Here is a 20,749-nt window from a genome sequence, read left to right as displayed (position 1 = left end):
GATGTTGATTGAGGGATAAATATTGGCCAGGACACCGAGGATAACTCCCCTGCTCTTCTTCGAAATAGTGCCACGGGATCTTTTACATCCACCTGAGAGCGCAGATGGGGCCTCGGTTTAACGTCTCATCCGAAAGACGGCACCTCCGACAGTGCAGCACTCCCTCAGCACTGCACTGGATTGTCAGCCTAGATTTTTGTGCTCGGGTCCCTGGAGTGGGACTTGAACCCACAACCTTCTGACTCAGAGGCGAGGGTGCTGCTCTGTAACCCCTTCTGAGACTAGGATAATGACCTGTTTCTGTGCTGTAAAATTCTGTGTCGACAAAAAATAGGGAAATCTGACTGTTCACTTATCAACACCACTGATTTGCTAGCATCTGAAAGGATGAAGAATGAAAAAGCTATGTATTTAAAAGGAAACTGTAGTAGTTCCATCACTGCGATTCTAAAAGTTGAGCCAGTTTTTAGTTGCAGACACAAAAACATTTTACTGAACTTGGCGCCTTTGTCAATGAGTGTTGCGTAAAGAAGCCAAATTAGTTGAACCATTACGAAAACATGTAACTTGCAATGGATTGTGTTGCAAAGCATCTATGGTATTGACAAATGCTAGGAAAAGCAGCTGTTTGCTGCACTGATGTGTTGTTACGGTGTGCAGGCTAATACATGGTGCGCTGCTCAGGACTTTTTTCAAACCAGTATTGTGTAACTGCTTGTTTAGATTCTGCAAGGGGAAATTTCCTCTGGTCGTAATGTGTTGGCGATATCGCGCACATAGCTGGAAGATTTCCTATGTTTCTCTTGCTAGCTAAGTAACAAAGGTACTCTGAAAGAACATGCTCTGTTTTTGCCGTTACTAAGGCATAGCTACGAGAGGAAACCTTCCCTGCCCTCCAGATCATTACATATTTGTGCAAAAACCAGTACACACTAATTGTAATAATTTAACTTTTTCTTCCTTTCATAAACCGCTCTCAATACACTCTGGGCAAATTAATTTTTATGCTGCAAGAAATTACAGTGTAACACTGTGCAGTGTCGCAGTCGGTTTTCCTTTATAAACAGCTTATAAAGTTTGCTTTCATCTGTTAAACTGGTTGAAGTTTTATTTTTTTGCCGATTAATGTTTTCTTAGGTTTGAAGCTGCAGCGTCTCTGTTCATGGATGGTTCTGTGCATCACTCTCCAGATGTGTTCCCTAATTGATTATGGAGAGCAATTAGGTGTCTGGGATATCTATTTCCGCTGGCCAGCGTGTCAGTGACTAGAGGGTATCAATTTAAAAGAGTAAAGGGAGAGGTTAGGAGAAATTCTTTCACACAAAGGGTTGCTAGGACGTGGAATGCCCTAATAGAAAGAGTGGTGGAAGCAGAACCCGTAACAGTTTTTAAAAGGAAAATGGATAAATAGTTGAAAGGGAAATAATGGAAAAGAGTACTGAGAATAGACGTGGGAAATGGGCTCTTTCAGAGAGCAACACGGGCAATGGGGCATATCGCCTCCTTCTGTGTTCCGAATTTGTTAATGCTAACACACAGGAAATAATAGTGGGGAGTGTGTATTGCCCTGCCGTAAGTAAACCTGTGTAGCCATAGAGAAACTGGACGCTGTTCCCCAAAGCATCCCTGTTCAAGGGGACTGTGCGAGCATGAGGACATTTTCGACTTTTCTTTACAGAGATTGGTCTGGAGATCAAATATTTGCCTCCGATATCTGGAGTTTCGATAATACTAACCTGACGCTTTTATTTCTGCTGCTCGGCTCATTTGCCTGCAGTGGGGTGAGTAGCCACTGTGAAAATCTGTAAAACGTCTAGACGTACAATTGTCAAATGTTGCTTTTCTAACTGGCGCGCTCCTGTGCAATAGGTCTGTTTCAGGAGAAGCCCCAGCCTCTGCTAAATAACATCCGAACCTCCTCGGATAAGAAGAAACGAGGGCAGAGTCTCCCGTGGAATAAAACAGGTGCAGCACAGAGTACGGCCACAGGTCAGGTGCCCCTTTGCATTTTTGTCTGATCAGCATTCCTCCACCATCTCCTCCACCATGGCTGCTTGCCTCTGCTGGTTATGTAACTAATTGAGTTGTGGATTAAAATAGGTTTGTCAAAACATTTTTTGCATGAAAAGAATGTGCCTTTAATCTTCTTCTTAGGCAGTCCCTCGGAACCGAGGATGACTTGCTGCCACATTAAAAATGAGTTCTCAGGTGACTGATGAGTCCAATGCGGGACCTACAGTCTCTGTCACAGGTGGGGCAGACGGTGGTTGAAGGGGCGGGTGGGTGGGGGGCTTGGGTTGACGTGCGCTGCTTACGCTTGGCTTCCGGCGAAGAGACTCGAGGTGTTCGGCGCCTTCTCAGAGTCTGACACAGCATGACACCCCGCAACAAGCCCCGTGAATTTCTACAGTTGTTGCCCCAATGCCCTAATTTAGCATTAAAACGTCTTTGAGGGGGTGAAAATGCTAGTTTCTGGGCTGATCTAAATGGCGTGAAATAATCTGCCCCAATAATAATGGAACAGTTCGGCTTTGAGCAGCCCCTTTAGAACAGTGCTCCACTGCTGCCCGTCATTCATCGGCTTTCCTCGTTCCTAGATTGTAAACAGCGCTATTACCCGCCTGCCCCCCCCCCCCCCCCCCCGCATTTGTGCCATTTTAAAAGTTATTTCCTTCTTGCCCAATTTCTCCCCTCCTCTGCTAAAGCTGTTCAGGAGACGGCTTTTGGAGGGGCACTCACCACGTGGTGCGCCGCTGAGCTGCAAAAGCTAGGAAGGTCCGATCTTCATCCCTAGTCTCTGCGAATGTAGCTTATCCGAGCCAAGACAGCAGTTGACCTCCATGTGCCTGGGATAGGAAGGGGGGAAAATCGGCCAGGGTTCCTGCTCCTAATCACAATTCAATCACTCCTGCTAGAAAGTGCATGCACTTTAACATCTGAGAATGGGATTAATCCCCTATTTGAATAAGCTGCCAACATTCACTGTCTAGGCTCAGTATCAGATGGCTGAACCCAAATACTCAGCAACTCATTGAGGAACGGGCCATGGTGTTATAAATCTCATCATCATAAAGAAACTACTCAAGAAATAACGCTGGACGGCCAACTGGTGGCGCCGTCCAAGGAGTATAAATACTCGGGCGTGGGCCCAGCTTTCCAGGGACATTTTGTAAGACAGGAACTAGTGAAGTGCAACTAGACCTCCATGTTCTGAAACAAGTTGATTAAAGCCTTGCTTTATACTCAAACCAAGTGCGTACAGGAAACTTTGTGCTATCTGGCACCAACGGGACCAAGCTGTTGCCGTCCCATCAAAACTGCCGGACAAACCAGCGCTAATGTTAAAACATACGGAAGCTTTTGAGCTCCGTATCTAGCAACAAACCCTGTTGCTTAGCTTCTAAACAGTCGGCCGTAGCTTGCAAGCGTCTCTGTAGCTAAGCAACAGCTTTAGCTAGACCTTGCAGAGCCTGACTAGTGAAAAAAAAGCAACGAAAAGGAAAAAAAACTTACTGAACCGACTCCTGAATTTTGCCGGTGGATCGAGCATTCCGAACAGTTAACCTCCGGATAAACCAAAGTTTCCTGTAGTGAGTTTTATTACGTCACATGGTTTGTACCATTTCACAAACTGGCAGCATGCTCAAAGTTTCATGACATCATGAAGGTGGGGCAACCGGATGCCAAGTGTAGTTCTTTAGTTAAATTGCTCACTTCACATTGCTCTAATGGTAGCTAATGAATCTGAACAGACATTTGACGCCTCAGCCAATCGACTGCAGGTTTTGTCAGATCCTGATCCAGCTGGTGGGTATAACTTCTTTCCGCGGGCAGGCCCTCCTTTCACGGCCAGGCCCGCCCACTGTGGTTAAGCCTTCTCGCTGCAGTATGTCTTCCTCCTGTGGGGTCAGCTTCATTCTGTCTTCCAGCTGAGCCACAAAGTGATACTGACACTGCCCACATACAGAAATGAGTAATTCACCCTCACAAACTTCAAACGTTGAGAAGAAAACCAAGATGAGGAAAAGGAACATAAATCAAAGAGAAATGTTGAGCTCTGATCTGTCCCTTTTAACTGGGAACGTTCTCGCCCTATCTCCACCATCATAATACTTCAAATGTATTTTTCCCAGGTGGCTTACGGACCGTTTACGTTACAAAGTATGAAGATGATGTGCGACCTGCAATCTACAGATTTTCTTTGGATTCCTCTGTTCCCTCGCCATGGCGCCTGCTGTCAACAAGGAATGGGGAGATCCCGTCATTCAAAGTGAGTTCCTGCAAAGTGGCTTCTGAATACTGTACACTAAAATTATTGACCTGCAGTGACTGCAGCAGGAAGTTCCTACCTTCAGAATGAGCTTCCAACGGGAAATGGTTTCATAGAAAAGGGAGCGAAAAGAGGCTGAGGGGTTGGCCTAATAGAGGTCTTTAAAATTCTGAAGTGGTTTGATAGGGTAGGCAGAGAGAAGATGTTTCCACCTGTGGGGGAGACCAACACTAAGGGGGAAAAATTGGGTGAGTAGCGCCACCTGTTAGCGCCTAAAGAGGCAGTCAGTGGCTGTAGCGCCACTGGCTGCGCCTCCCGCGATATTCAGCAGGGGCGCTAATGGTGGCGTTAGCCATTTGCGCTGCGCCGCCACCGATGATGTCATCGGTGTGCGCAGCGCCCCGTTCGCGATATTTGGTAGCGAACGCCACAGTTGCGCCGTTCGCTACCCGCGCCCGGTTCACGGGGCCTTACTGTGCCGGCAGCGGCGCAAGTTAAGGTGGAGGTGCAGGGCGGCCGCCTGCCAGCACCTCCGTCCCCGGCCTCCTGACCCCCCCCCCCCCCCCCGCGGCATTGCCGGCTGTTTCCCGAGAGCCCGGCACTTCTCCTTGGTGCCGGGCTCGTTTGCCGGCACTCGCAAGCGGGGATTGCGTTGTTGCAGGCCCCTCCCCCTTAACAATGGGAGGAAGGCCTGCAGTACCGCAGCGTGTGGCGCTGCGGCACATTGCACTGCGATATTCAGTTTCAGCGCCCTAAGAGGGACGCGGAGCGCCTCGAGCCTTGCCCCGTGTCCCTCTAGGGGCAATGGAACTGCATATCTGACGATCGCTAAAGCCTCAAACGCTGCGCTAAATCCTGCGCTCAGGCGACTTTTGTGCCACTTTGGCGCCCCAACCCAATTTCTAGGCCTAAGTGTCATAAATCTAAGATAGTCATTAATAAATCCAATAGGGAATTCAGGAGAAACTTCTTTACCCAGAGAGTGGTTAGAATGTGCAACTTGCTACCACAGCAGGGAGTGGTTGAGGCATCTAGCTTAGATGCATTTAAGTGGAAGCTAGATAAGTACATGAGGAAGGAAGGCATAGAATGATACACCGATAGGGTTACATAAAGTAGGGTGGGAGGAGGCTTGTGTGGTACATAAACACTGGCACAGACCAGTTGGCCGAATGGCCTGTTTCTGTGCTGTAAATTCTATGTAATTACACGACCATATGCCATCAACATCACCTGCCCAATGAATTGCATTCATTGTTCTGTTAGCATGAACTGTATTGTGTACAAAATACCCTGATGGTTCAGCTGGTATTGCCGGTCCCAGGTTCAATCCCCGGTCTATACGGTTCGCTGATCTCACAGTGGAGAGTGCTACAGTTGGCCTCAGTGTCCCTGTGTCTAGATTCCCAATCCTCGAGTTCAATCCAGTGACTTCAACAGGAAAATGCATAGATGTAGACATCAGGTACGGACCGCGTCAATGCCTCCCAGGTAAAGTAGCCGGCCAACACTCAATGTCACACATGGTCACTTGGGCGGGTTTCCTGAGGACAGCCAGGAACTATGGAGGAATAGGCCAGCATAAGTCAGCGCCTTCACGAGGGAGGGTAGAAATTCTGTTGCTGAATTTTGGTACCCCTAGTCCCCTCCCATTTCTGATGGGGTTAGCTTTTAATTCCTATACAACTCATCTCAGTCGCAAATAGACCCCACACTCTGGAATTCTATCCCTAAACCCCTCTGCCTCTCTACCTCCCTGCTCTCCTTTAAGACCTTTCTTAAAACCCACCTCTTTGACCAAGCGTTTGTTCGCCCCGTCTTAATATCTCATCCTTTGGCTTGGCGTCCATTTTTGTCTGATTACTCTCCTCCGTGAAGCGCCTTGGGGCATTTTTCCTATATTAGAGGCCCTATATAACTGGAAGTTGTGATTGTATTGTTAGCTTTTGATCTCTCTTTCTGTTTCCAAGGTTTACACAGTGCCTTATGGTAACTTTACCAAGAAGCTGACCGTGTGCTCGTCCACTGTTGGGTTGCCAAGTCCCAAATGTCCAAGGAAGTGGATGATCACATCATTATCCTGCAATGCTAGGAAAGGCTGGAAGTTTGATTTCCATTTCTATGCATCAGCCACAGAGCAACGTCACACTCAGTAAGTTACCAGATTGGACAAAAGTCTCTCTTATTTCCCCATGTATTCCTTTGAGTATTGAAGATTAAGATCGGCATCTTAACTTCATTTACCCACCTTGGTTCCGCATGGGCTTTAAGGTTACAGAGCCAAGGCAAGTAGATGGAGTTAATATACAGATAAGCCATGATCTAATTGAACGGCGGAACAGGCTCGAAGGGCTGAATGGCCTGCTTCTGATCCTATGTTCCCAAGGGATGATCTAATTGAAGTGTTTAAGGTGATTAAAGTATTTGGTAGGGTACATAGAGAGAAACTATTTCCTCTGGTGGGGGGAGTCCGGAACAATGGGGAATAACATTAAAATTAGAGCCAGGCCGTTCAGAGATGATGTCAGGAAGCACTTCTTCACACAAAGGGTAGTGGAAATCTGGAATTCTCCCTCAAAAAGCTGTTGAACCTAGGTCAATTGAAAATGTGTTACGTAAGGGATATGAAACCAAGTGGGTAAATGGAGTTAGGATACAGATCAGCCATGATCTCATTGAATGGCAGAACAGGCATAAGGTGCGGAAGGGCCTACTCCTGTTCCTATGTTCCTCCCGTTGTCCACATAGCATCTGGAGGAAAAAAGGCCTTTGTGAAAATTAGTCGTGTTTGAGGTAAAGAATCTCAATGAGGTCCAACATGGATTAGAAATGCTCCCTCTCCTTGGTCCAACAACATGCCTTAACCCAACCTCAGTCGAACTCTTCCTACTGGTGTACCACTTCCACTTCTCACCCTACCATGTGTGAATCAGATGGCCAGTTGGCTGCTACGTTGTTCCAAAGTGGGGACAGCTTTGGACTATGCACCATCACACACAAAGAGCTGGGATTAAGGCTTCTCGAGCAGTACAGCTAACAGCGAGCGAAAATGTTCAAGCTGTACATCCAGGCTGGATTTGAAACTGGGTTCCAAAGCTGGCAGGGCAGTGTGCAAACCCACGATAGTACCCAGTTCCCAAGTATTGTCCGTGCCATGATAAATGACCATTTTCTCCGCCAGGGCTGGTCCCACAGGAGCCAGAGTTGTTCTGGTCACTCTGCAAAGTGACCATTCCTAATTCATGAACCCAGGCAATGAGTGTTGGGAAACTATTCAGCAGCGTGGGGCATCATAACTGCGCCCATTCCTATCTTCACCACCGTCCACACAAGGGTACTTCCCAACAAGGGTCACTGGATTCCAATCAGAGGCAGGAATCTTGGCTGTGTGTTCCCCACCTTAACCCAGCGACTCTGTCACCATTTGTAACATGCCGCCACACACGCTGGCTGAGATTGACTAACTAACCACATACCAAGGGAATAATGATCTAGGCCTCTTGATCCGTGTGTCTCAGCAACACACTTTGCCGAACATTGGGCCACAGAGCCATTGGAGCTTTCCAAGATGGGACATTACATTCCCGTAACCATGGAAACCTTAGTCCTTTATGAGGCCATGTCAGCTACCAACATACACAGTACATCCGCAATTCTGCTGCCAAAGATAGAAGTCACTCTTCGCTAATCAAGAGTAATGTGATGAATAATACTAATACCGTAGCTGTAAACCTTTCTAGGAGATACCACTAAAATAAGGGGAGTGAGCAGGGCTCTCTTGTCTGTTGCAGTGTGCAGAGACCTCCCATTTTGAGAAGGTCTATCGGTCCCATATTGCACCATTAAATACGAAAATATTAATTTCAACTCCAGCTTTAAATGTGCGCACCGAGTCCCGTTCGCCCATCACCCCTGTGCTCGTTGACCTACATTGGCTCCCGGTTAAGCAATGCCTCGATTTCAAAATTCTCATCCTTGTTTTCAAATCGCTCCATGGCCTCGCCCTTCCCTATCTCTCTAATCTCCTTCAGCCCCACAACCCCCCGAGATATCTGCGCTCCTCTAATTCTGCCCTCTTGAGCATTCCTGATTATAATCGCTCAACCTTTGGTGGCCGTGCCTTCTGTTGCCTGGGCCCTAAGCTCTGGAATTCCCTGCCTAAACCGCTCCACTTTGCTACCTCTCTTTCCTCCTTTAAGACGCTCCTTAAAACCTACCTCTTTGATCAAGCTTTTGGTCACCTGCCCTAATTTCTCCTTATGTGGCTCGGTGTCAAATTTTTTGCCTTAAAATACTCCTGTGCAGCACCTTGGGACGTGTTACTACATTAAAGGCGCTATATAAATACAAGTTGTTATTGTTTGTCTCACTGTTTAAATCCTGGTTCTTTTAGGAAGCTGTACTTTGCCCAGCTGCGGCGGGTTCCCTATCACAGTCGGATCTGCCTAGCACCACCTGGCTGCATTCTTAGTGCAGGACCCAGTGGTCCTAATCAAGGGTTTTTCTACGTCCCCTACAAGAAAGGTAGGTTAACAGTCAGGTAATAAAGGAGCGTCGTTCCTTTTCAACACGACCTGGCGAAACTTTGGATTAAGGGAAAGCCAGAGAGAAGGTCTGTGTTTGAAGTACTGAAGCCAGCCTCTAAAGACAGCCTTTCACCACCTCTAATTGTTTCGTGCTTTGTCACCGCACAGAGACCAGAGGTTGCAGATTAGGCCCCCAATCTGTGCTGAGTTAGCTGGTCTCCGCAAGGGCGGGCAGTTGTGGTGCTGCAACTGGCCTGGAATAGGGAGGGGGAAAGCCTACCTGGGTTCCTACTCCTGACCGCTGTCCAGTGACCCTTGCTGTGGACAGTATGGGCAGGATTTTCATTGGGCCGTGGAGGCGGGATTGGAGGTGTGTGGGGGGTTAAAATCTCAAAATCGGGGGGCACGAACCCATCCCGCCTCCATGCTGCGCTGGGACCCGCCTCCCCGAGGCGGGAAGGGGATTAGTGCCAATTAACTGCCTGTTAACAGGTAGTTAGCAGGCAGTTTTTAGCCTAATCCCTATTTTCATTCTTGAAGTGTGGGATTACCCGATGACTCCAGACCACGCCAAGTTAACAAGGTGGGCTGAAGGGCTTGGAGGGGTCGAGATGTCCGGTGTTCAGTTGAGTGATGGGTGTATGAGTGCAGAGGTAAGTGTGTTTGGTGTGTTTAAAGTGTTTAAAGAAGTTTTACTTACCTTTACAGCCTTTCTTCCTTCAGGTCTCTGGAGTCCCTCATCTCACCGGCACAGAAAGCAGAATGGCCGCGATCTGTCAAAATCTGAAGCATTCAGCTTTCTGTTCCGGGGAGATCTCTAAATCATCCTGAGAGGAAGGAATTAACTTAGAATACAGATTGTCAGTGTTTGACAGAAATATCAATCTGTGACGTCACCTGTTGCCGGGTGGCCCTTAATTGGCCTGCTGAGCCCGCTGGGCGGGCTCAACAAGGTCAATCAAGTCAAAATCGCGTGGGTTGGCTAGAACTCGATGGAGGCGGGACTACAACCCCGAAAGTTGTAGTCCCGCCTCCTACCCGCCGCCTCAATGAAAGTCCAGCCCTATGTGTGTGTGTCGGGTGAGGGGCAGGATCAGGCGCAGCTTCCAAGGTTAAATAGCTTGGCAGCACTGGCAGTCTAGGCTCACGTGATGAATGGCCCAGGCACTGTGGGTGGGGTGGGGCGGGAAGGGGAGTGGTTGGTCAGGCAATGGTTTTCGCTGTCCATAATTCTAGTGCCTTTGTAATCATCAGGATGAACAGGGGAATCCCTGTGACATCAATTTCAGGGCCAGATGGGGTGACGCAAGCTCCACTGTGTTATGCCGGGAATTTTATTAGCAGCAAGCAATATTAAGCTAGGATGCTGGTGAAATATTCGCATTACATTAGAAGCAGAAGCAAAATATTCAGGGAAATGCGCAAAAGTGCTGTTGTCCCTTAAAACTGGTGCTTTGGAAGGAAAGTAAAGTATGGAGGGGCATCATTTCAAAATTGTAAACAGGAGGGAGAATTTCCTGAGTTCACTCTGCTGGTGGGGAGTCTGGAAATTGGTGCCAGCAGAATATCCCGGGCATGACGCCCCAATTATAAGCATCCCTGAATTTAATGGACAAAAAAAATCAAGTGCAGCGTGCATGCGATTCCCGATGTGCACAGCCAGCACTCCCCGCCAGAAGTGCATAACCGCAAGTGACCCCTTAGGTGTCAAGGAAAGGTCGGAGAACTGCTCAGCACCTTAGCTCCCCGCAACCACCACTATTGATCCTGGGCAGTGCCGCAGTCAGGCGGCATTGAGCAGAAGCCGGGTGACATGAATCAGTCATTCATGAAAAAAAGACTTATGAAATACAGGAAACTTTGTGCTATCCAGCACCGACGGGACCGAGCTGTTGCCGTCCCATCAAAACTGCCGGACAAACCAGCGCTAATGTTGAAACATACGGAGATTTTGAGCTCCGTATCTGGCAACAAACCCTGTTGCTTAGCAACAGCTTCTAAACAGTCGGCCGTACCTTGCAAGCGTCTCTGTAGCTTAGCAACAGCTTCAGCGAGACCTTGCAGAGCCTGACTGGTGAAAAAAAAGCAACGAAAAGAAAAAAAACCCTAACGAAACGGCTCCTGATTTTTGCCGGTGGCTCGAGCATTCCGGACAGTTAACCTCCGGATAAACCAAAGTTTCCTGTAATACTGAGCGGCGTGCGGGTGGTGCTGTCCAGGGAGAGTATAAATACTCGGGCACGGGCCCAGCTTGCTCAGGACATTCTTAACAGGAACTAGTGAAGGACACAACTAGACCTCCATGTTGTAAAACAGTTGATTAAAGCTTTGTTTAATGCTTAGACCAAGTGCCTAGTAGTTTTCTTACGTCACCGGGCATTTCCTGAAAGGAGTGAGGGGCAACTGGATGGGTTCCTGCTTACCCCAAGCCCACTCGGCTACAACTTGCATTTTCATAGGGAACATCTTGGAGTGCATTACAAGCGGGAGAGGAGGATACTGAGAAACAGGTGGGAGGATTAAGTGCGAGGAACCAAAGACACAGTCAACGAAATAGGTTTTTAAGGTGCTTTTGAAGCAAGGGACTGGACAGCGATCAGGAATGGGAATGAGGGAAGTGCTTAAGGAAAAAGTTACAGGGACATGGTGGTTGCAAAAGCCACTTCCAGTAGTGGGCGGGGTTGGGGGTGGAAGGTGTGGCTGGAGAACATTGCTGTAGAGTAGCTGTGGCAGGTTTCAGAATGGTATTGGTGGCAACCTGGAGCCAGGTCCATCACCCGAGGGCCTATGGATGATAAACAGGAAAAGGAAGGGGAAGAGGAGGAAAATGCAGGGAATCTCACTTTCAACAAAAAAAACAGTAAAAGGCCCGTAAAAATTCTGCCTTGTTTAAAAATAAAAGATGCCGACGTGCATGTTTAATTATGTACTTTTATTTAGCTTTCTCAGTCTCGAATGTTGAGGAGACGCCAACCTTTGACTTCAATCCCTGCATGAACGACGGCTGCGGAAAGCCAGCAGTGCGCCCTCTAGTGGACACGGGAGCCATGGTCTTCGTTGTGTTTGGGATTCTGGGAGTGAATCGCACAAGGAAGCAAGATAATCATGTGATAGGAGATATGGTACATAACTGCTTTTGTGTCACCTTTTTTCAACCCGCATTGAAGTCTTTCATTTCCAGTGATATGTTACAAAGTTACTCTGCCTAATAGTACGAAAGCTGCAGTACTGACCTATCACAACCTTGCAGGGTAATATTTTTTTAAAGGATAAAACTACTTTCCTGTGAGAGATTTTTCCCTACAGTAGCACTATGAGGTGCATGAAAGTGTTTCAGTGAGTGTCTCTCCCTCCATTTTGTTCCCTGCCTCCCCCTCCATTTTGTTCCCTGCCTCCCTTGTGGGAAGGTGGGAATTATTTATGAGCAAGGATTGGGCTTGTTTGCACCCCATGACCTTTTTCATTTCCTAACAATCCCGATCCTCCTGCAGCAAGCGCCTGGACCTACAAAAGTGACCTGGCTGAGATTGGCCACTCAGTAAGCAAAGCGAATAGTAGAGTTGTGCCCAACCCACAACCTCTACCACTTGGCAGGGCAAGGGCAGCAGGCACATGAGAACGCCATCACCTCCAGGTTCCCCTCCGAGTCGCACATCATCCTGACTTGGACATATAGCGCCGTTCCTTCATCGTCGCTGGGTCAAAATCCTGGAGCTCTCAGCACTGTGGGAGCACCTTCACCACATGAACTGCAGCGGTTCAGGAAGAAGGTTCACCACCATCTTCTCAAGGGCACCTAGGGATGGGCAATAAATTCTGCCCGTGCCAGCGATGCCCACATCCTGAGAATTAATTTTCAAGAAGTGTGGTAACGCCCTGGAATTGCGAGACTTTAAAATGGCCGAGAAAACACGAGGAATGGTATCAACCAGATCCCTGATTAGTCATAGTGGAACTAGTTCATTAAAAAGCTCCTATTGTTTCAGTATCACAGAATCACCACAGTGCAGATAGAGGCCATTTCGGCCCATCGAGCCTGCACCGACACATATCCCACCCGATCCCCGTAACCCCTACACCAACACATATCCCACCCACCCCACGTATTTAATCCCCCTAACACTAAGGGTCAATTTATCATAGCCAATCAACCTAACTCGCACATCTTTGGACTGTGGGAGGAAACCGGAGCACCCGGAGGAAACCCACGCAAACACAGGGAGAATGTGCAAACTCCACACAGACAGTCGCCCGAGGCTGGATTCGAACCCGGGTCCCTGGCGCTGTGAGGCAACAGTGCTAACCACTATGCCACCGTGCTGCCACAGTAGATCCTCCTCCTATGCTCACAGTGCTTACAGAATATATGAAGCTGCTTTCTTAGGTGCTGTAAGACACAGTTTGATTTTGAAATGTGACAGATTTCTTTTTCACCTGTTTCTCTCTCTCTCCCTCTCTTTCTCTCCTGAAAGGGCAGTGTCATCTACGATGAGAGCTTTGACCTGTTCCGAGAAATTGGAAATCTGTGTAAGATTTGCAAAGCCATCAGCAGTAACTCTGAGCTGGTGAAACCAGGAGGGGCTCAGTGCTTACCTTCAGGTAAGACAAGGACACACTCGTAGCCAAACCCAACCGTCTGTATGGCTCAGTTCCACACTGGGCAGAGCATTCACCCGACACATCAGGGCAGCAGAAGACCCGTCTTTAAAATAGCACAGGAGATTGCATGGCTGTGGGGGGGAATCGGGGGCAAGGGGGATTGGGTGGAAGGAGGCCGTGAGGAAGTGTCGAGTCATGATGCCCCGGCCATCATGGTGTGGGGCAGGCCTGATGGTCTATTCCTGCCCGCCAATTTTGCGCGTTTGTAATCTTTCATTGTCGTGCCAGCCGTGGCTCAGTGGGCAGCACACTCGCCTCCGAGTCAGAAGGTTGTGGGTTCAAGTCCCACTCCAGAGACTTGAGCATAAAAACCTAGGCTGACACTCCCAGTGCGGTCCTGAGGGAGTGCTGCACTGTCGGAGGTGCCGTCTTTCGGATGAGACGTTAAAACTGAGGCCCCGTCTGCTCTCTTAGGTGGACGTAAAAGATCCCATGGCACTATTTCGAAGAAGAGTAGGGGAGTTATCCCCGGTGTCCTGGCCAATATTTATCCCTCAACCAACATAACAAAAACAGATTATCTGGTCATTATCACATTGCTGTTTGTGGGAGCTTGCTGTGCGCAAATTGGCTGCCGTGTTTCCCACATTGAAACAGTGACTCCACTTCAAAAGTACTTCATTGACTGTAAAGCGCTTTGAGACGTCCGGTGGTCGTGAAAGGCGCTATATAAATGCAAGTCTTTTTTTTTTCCTCTGTGCCATCTGGTTCCGTTTTGCTGGCTCCTCTCTGTTTTGCTATAGTGAACCCTCGAACCGAGAGTGGCAGAGAGAAGCTGCGACCAAGTTATTTTTAGCAATGCTTTAGAATTATATTCGCTGCCATGTCTATCTGTGATACGTATATCCCAAACCTCTTCCAATTATACAAAAGCCCTTCTAATACACCGTTTCCTGTCATTTTAGTAAATTCATTTGCTGAAGAGTTCAGGAGTGTAGAAGTAATAATAAATTCATACAGAGCAAGAGTTAGGTCACAGTTTAGAGTACTGTGTGCAGGTTTTGAAACTCCTGAAGGAAAGGATGTTAAAGCCGTAGAGATCGTGAGGCACAGATTTACCTGGTACAATGATACCAGGGATGACAAACTATAATTATAAGGAAAGACTTGAGACTAGCAAAGATTCAGTAGAGATTGTTATAATTATGAAGGGTTTGACAGTGAATAGGGACTGGTGTTTCAGTAATAAAAGGTCATCAATTTAAAATTTATATGTATTTGCTCTCCACCATTTACTCTTGTTTTACATTTTTAAAATATTTTTAACCAGCATTTTCTTTATTCCCAACACCTAAAATATACCACCACAATCAAACATCCTTCATTATGCCTCACAGCCAACTTCCATGGGGCATTGCCACATGAGATTCCCTAGTAATATATTATAAATGGTATGTCTGCACCCCAGATGTTACAGATACAAATCAATCTTAAAATCATGAGCTGGAACTTAAATCTGACCAGCACATTCCAATTTTCCTGACCACATCATTAAGCTGAATGACCTGGAGCTCTGCATTCCAATTTGCAAAGTTCCCTCACAAAAATAACAGTTTGAATGACCTTTAGACCCTTTTTATTTCACAATTAAACTTGTGGCCTTATAGTGATCACCTTAGCAGCAAAATAATACATTGTGCGTTACATGGTATAACACCCCTGCCCTTATGTGTGTCAGCTGTGGTTCAGTTGGTAGCACGCTCACCGTTGAGTCGGAGGGTTGCAGGTTAAAATCCCACTCCAGAAAATTGAGCACAAAAATCTAGGCTGACACTCGAGTGCAGTGCTGAGGGAGTGCAGCCCTGTCGAAGGTGTCGTCTTTTGGATGTGATGTTAAACCGAGGCCCTGTCTGCCCTCCCAAGTGGATTTTAAAGATCATAACATAAGAAGTAGGAGCAGGAGTAGGCCATATGGCCCCTCGGGCCTGCTCCACCATTCAATAGGATCATGGCTGATCCGAACTAGACTCACGTCCACTTCCCTGCCCGCTCCCCGTAACCCCTAATTCCCTTATCAGCTAGGAAACTGTCTATCTCCGTTTTAAATTTATTTAATGTCGCAGCTTCCACAGCTCTCTGAGGTAGCAAATTCCACAGATTCACCACCCTCTGAGTGAAGAAGTTTCTCCTCAACTCAGTTTTGAAACGGCAGCCCCTTATTCTAAGATTGTGCCCCCTAGTTCTAGTCTCACCCATCAGTGGAAACATCCTCCCCGCATCCACCCGATCAAGCCCCCTCACAATCTTATATGTTTCGATAAGATCGCCTCTCATTCTTCTGAATTCCAATGAGTAGAGGCCCAACCTACTCAACCTTTCCTCATAAGTCAACCCCCTCATCTCTGGAATCAACCAAGTGAACCTTCTCTGAACTGCCTCGAGAGCAAGTACAGGAAATGTTGTGCTATCCGGCACCGATGGGACCGAGCTGTTGCCGTCCCATCAAAACTGCCGGACAAACCAGCGCTAATGTTGAAACATACGGAGATTTTGAGCGCCGTATCTGGCAACAAACCCTGTTGCTTAGCAACAGCTTCTAAACAGTCGGCCGTACCTTGCAAGCGTCTCTGTAGCTTAGCAACAGCTTCAGCAGGACCTTGCAGAGCCTGACTGATGAAAAAAAACCTAACGAAACAGCTCCTGATTTTTGCCGGTGGCTCGTGCATTCCGGACAGTTAACCTCTGGATAAACCAAAGTTTCCTGTATATCTTTTCTTAAATATGGAAACCAAAACTGTACGCAGTATTCCAGGTGTGGCCTCACCAGTACCCTGTATAACTGCAGCAAGACTTCCCTGCTTTTATGCTCCATCCCCCTTGCAATAAAAGCCAAGATTCCATTGGCCTTCCTGATCACCTGCTTTACCTGCATACTAACCTTCTGTGTTTCATGCACCAGGACCCCCAGATCCCTTTGTACTGTAGCACTTTGCAGTTTCTTTCCATTTAGATAATAACTTGCTCTTTGATTTTTTTCTGCCAAAGTGCATAACTTCACACTTTCCAACATTATATTCCATCTGCCAAATCTCTGCCCACTCACTTAGCCTGTCTATGTCCTTTTTCAGGTTTTTTATGTCCTCCTCACTCACTGCTTTCCCTCCCATCTTTGTATCGTCGGCAAACTTGGATACGTTGCACTTGGTCCCCTCCTCCAAATTGTTAATATAGATTGCAAAGAGTTGGGGTCCCAGCACTGACCCCTGCGGAACACCACTAGTTACTAATTGCCAACCCGAGAATTAACCATTTATCCCCACTCTCTGTTTTCTGTTAGATAGCCAATCTTCCACCCATGCCAGTATATTACCCCCAATCCCGTGATTTTTTATCTTGTACAGTAATCTTTTGTGTGGCACCTTGTCAAATGCCTTTTGGAAGTCCAAATACACCACATCCACTGGTTCCCCTTTATCCACCCTGCTTGTTACGTCCTCAAGAATTCGAGCAAATTTGTCAAACATAACTTCCCCTTCATAAAACCATGCTGACTCTGTCCGATTAAATTATGCTTATCCAAATGTCCTGTTACTGCTTCCTTAATAATGGACTCCAACATTTTACCAACCACAGATGTTAGGCTAACTGGTCTATAGTTTCCAGCCTTTTGTCTACCTCCCTTTTTAAATAAGGGCGTTACATTAGCAGTTTTCCAATCTGCTGGGACCTTTCCTGAATCCAAGGAGTTTTGGAAAATTACCACCAATGCATCCGCAATCCCTACCGCTACTTCTCTCAAGACCCTAGGATGTAAGCCATCAGGTCCAGGGGATTTATCCGCCTTAAGTCCCATTATCTTACCGCGTACCATCTCCTTAGTGACTTTAATCGTGTTTAGCTCCTCCCCCCCTATAGCCCCCTGTTTGTCCAGTGTTGGAATATTTGTAGTGTCCTCTACTGTAAAGACTGATACAAAATATTTGTTCAGCATATTTGCTATCTCCATGTTCCCCACTACTAATTTCCCGGTCTCATCCTCTAAGGGACCAACATTCACTTTAGCCACACTTTTTCTTTTTATATAACTATAGAAACTCTTGCTATCTGTTTTTATATTTTTTGCCAGTTTACTTTCATAATCTATCTTTCCTTTCTTAATTAATCTTTTAGTTATTCTTTGCTGGCTTTTAAATGCTTCCCAATCTTCTATCCTCCCACTAGATTTGGCTACTTTATATGCCCTTGTTTTCAGTCGGATACTGTCCTTTATTACTTTACTTAGCCACGGATGGCTGTCTTTTCTTTTACGCCCCTTTTTCCTCAGTGGAATATATTTTTCTTGAAAGTTGTGAAATATCTCCTTGAATGTACACCACTGCTCATGTACCGTCTTACACCTTAATCTATTTTCCCAGTCCACTTTAGTCAACTCTGCTCTCATACCTTCATATTCTCCTTTATTTAAGCTTATTAGTACGCTGGTTTGAGATCCAACTCTCTCACCCTCCAACTGAATTTGGAATTCAACCATGTTATGTTCACTCATTCCAAGGGGATCCTTTACTAGGACATTTTTTATTAATCCTGTCTCATTACACAGGACCAGATCTAAGATTGCCTGCCCCCTGGTTGGTTCAGTAACATACTGCTCAAGGAACCCGTCCCTAATGCACTCTATGAACTCTTCCTCAAGGCTGCCCTGCCCAATTTGATTTGTCCAGTCAATATGAAAGTTAAAATCTCCCATGATTATAGCTGTTCCCTTATTACAAGCCCCAACTATCCTACGACACTATTCTGAAGAAGAGCAGGGGAGTTATCCCCGGTGTTCTGGCCAATATTTATCCCTCAACCAACATAACAAAAAAACAGATTATCTGGTCATTATCACATTGCTGTTTGTCAGACCTTACTGTGTGCAAATTGACTGCTGCGCTTCCCACATTACAACAGTGATTACATGTCACAAGTACTTAATTGGCTGTAAAATGCTTTGCATTTGTCCTGAGGTTGTGAAAGGCGCTACATAAATGCAAGTCCTTTTTCTTTTATACGACACTTGACTTACTATAAGCAATGTCATCGGAGATCTGCTAGTACTTTTATGAAAACAGTGGGCCCAATGTTTACAGGGAGGTAGGGAGGGTGCGCGGTAGCGAGGAAAACCTGACGAGGCCGGGACTGTGGAGGTCCTGCCGAACAATTTCAATATAATTTTTTTCTTCCGTTTCAAATTTTCATCCGTTTCAAATTTTCATCCTCAGTGGGGCTTTTAAAAATAATTTTTCTGCAATGACAGTTTTGCTGTAGTTCGATTGGTGACTGAGGTCAACGGTTGAGACTCCCCATAGTACAGCTTTGTGTTCTGCCTGATGTGAAGGTACTTGATAATGTCACTGGGCAAAAACATTAATTTTGCTCCCAAGCCTTCTAGCATATGCATGACCAAACAAAGTCCCATTGGTTGACCTCAGCCTGTCAACCAGATCATGGGCAGGAAGCTACAATTGGCCACCATCCCTAGGTTATGGTCAAATCTGCCAGGATGGCTGCTCCCGATTGCTATCCTATTGGAAGCAGGGGATGCTTCTCGGGAGACTCCAAATCAAGGTGGGAAATTGAGCTTCTATTTCAAAAGAAAACAGACTTTGGATATTTGGCTTTCAATATCACAAGACAATGGACGAGGAAAGGCATTCGATCCATCTTAAAGTCCCGCCATTATTGCGCCAATTGTTTCTCAAATGATTCCAGAGTTTTTGCCTCCATTACTTTATCCCAGAATCCAATCAATCCACGTATTGATCACATTTTGTGTGAAGAACTTCCTGATATCAGCACAGAATTTGTCTTTTGCCACTTCAAATATGTAGATATGACCCTTGAATTCACATCCCCTCACTCACTGACTCCACATCCCCTCACTCACTGACTCCACATCCCCTCACTCACTGACTCCACATCCCCTCACTCACTCACTCCACATCCCCTCACTCACACCACATCCCCTCACTCACTGACTCCACATCCCCTCATTCACTCACTCCACATCCCCTCACTCACTGACTCCACATCCCCTCACTCACTCCACATCCCCTCACTCACACCACAGCCCCTCACTCACTCACTCCACATCCCCTCACTCACTCACTCACTCCACATCCCCTCACTCACTCCACATCCCCTCACTCACTCACTCCACATCCCCTCACTCACTCCACATCCCCTCACTCACTCCACATCCCTTCACTCGCTCCACATCCCCTCACTCACTCGCTCCACATCCCCTCACTCACTCGCTCCACATCCCCTCACTCACTGACTCCATATCCCCTCACTCATTCACTCCACATCCCCTCACTCATTCACTCCACATCCCCTCACTCACTGACTCCACATCCCCTCACTCACTCCACATCCCCTCACTCACACCACATCCCCTCACTCACTCACTCCACATCCCCTCACTCACTTGCTCCACATCCCCTCACTCACTCGCTCCACATCACCTCACTCACTGACTCCGCATCTCCTCACTCACTCACTCGCTCCACATCCCCTCACTCACTGACTCCACATCCCCTCACTCACTCACTCCACATCCCCTCACTCACTCACTCCACATCCCCTCACTCACTGACTCCACATCCCCTCACTCACTCGCTCCACATCCCCTCATTCACTCCACATCCCCTCACTCACTCACTCCACATCTCCTCACTCACTCGCTCCACATCTCCTCACTCACTCGCTCCACATCCCCTCACTCACTGACTCCACATCCCCTCACTCACTCACTCCACATCCCCTCACTCACTCGCTCCACATCCCCTCACTCACTCGCTCCACATCCCCTCACTCACTCACTCCACATCCCCTCACTCACTGACTCCACATCCCCTCACTCACTGACTCCACATCTCCTCACTCACTCCACATCCCCTCACTCACTGACTCCACATCCCTTCACTCACTCGCTCCACATCTCCTCACTCACTCCACATCTCCTCACTCGCTCCACATCTCCTCACTCACTCCACATCCCCTCACTCACTCACTCCACATCCCCTCACTCACTCACTCCACATTCCCTCACTCACTCACTCCACATCCCCTCACTCACTCACTCCACATCCCCTCATTCACTCACTCACTCCACGTCCCCTCATTCACTCACTCCACATCCCCTCACTCACTTACTCCACATCCCCTCACTCACTCACTCCACATCCCCTCACTCACTCACACCACATCCCCTCACTCACTCACTCCACATCCCCTCACTCACTCACTCCACATCCCCTCACTCACTCACTCCACATCCCCTCACTCACTCACTCCACATCCCCTCACT

General features: G+C 47.4%; 1 protein-coding gene across 1 annotated transcript in view; it reads left to right on the top strand.

Annotated features, from left to right (window-relative positions):
- The window catches only part of disp3 (dispatched RND transporter family member 3), a 608,183-nt gene that overhangs the window by 549,666 nt on the left and 37,768 nt on the right, over positions 1-20,749 (top strand). Inside the window, exons 14-19 of the mRNA XM_085966861.1 lie at positions 1,870-1,989; positions 4,134-4,270; positions 6,241-6,422; positions 8,664-8,794; positions 11,737-11,918; positions 13,269-13,395. Coding sequence (XP_085822987.1) covers positions 1,870-1,989; positions 4,134-4,270; positions 6,241-6,422; positions 8,664-8,794; positions 11,737-11,918; positions 13,269-13,395 — 879 coding nt within the window. The remainder of the gene's footprint in view (positions 1-1,869; positions 1,990-4,133; positions 4,271-6,240; positions 6,423-8,663; positions 8,795-11,736; positions 11,919-13,268; positions 13,396-20,749) is intronic.

The sequence above is a fragment of the Somniosus microcephalus genome, chromosome 25 (assembly GCF_052327205.1).
Source record: "Somniosus microcephalus isolate GS21.2 chromosome 25, FLI_Smic_1.0, whole genome shotgun sequence".
NCBI lineage: Eukaryota > Metazoa > Chordata > Chondrichthyes > Squaliformes > Somniosidae > Somniosus > Somniosus microcephalus.
The sequence above is the reverse complement of the archived record's forward strand: the minus strand, read 5'-3'. Positions and strand labels throughout refer to the sequence as shown.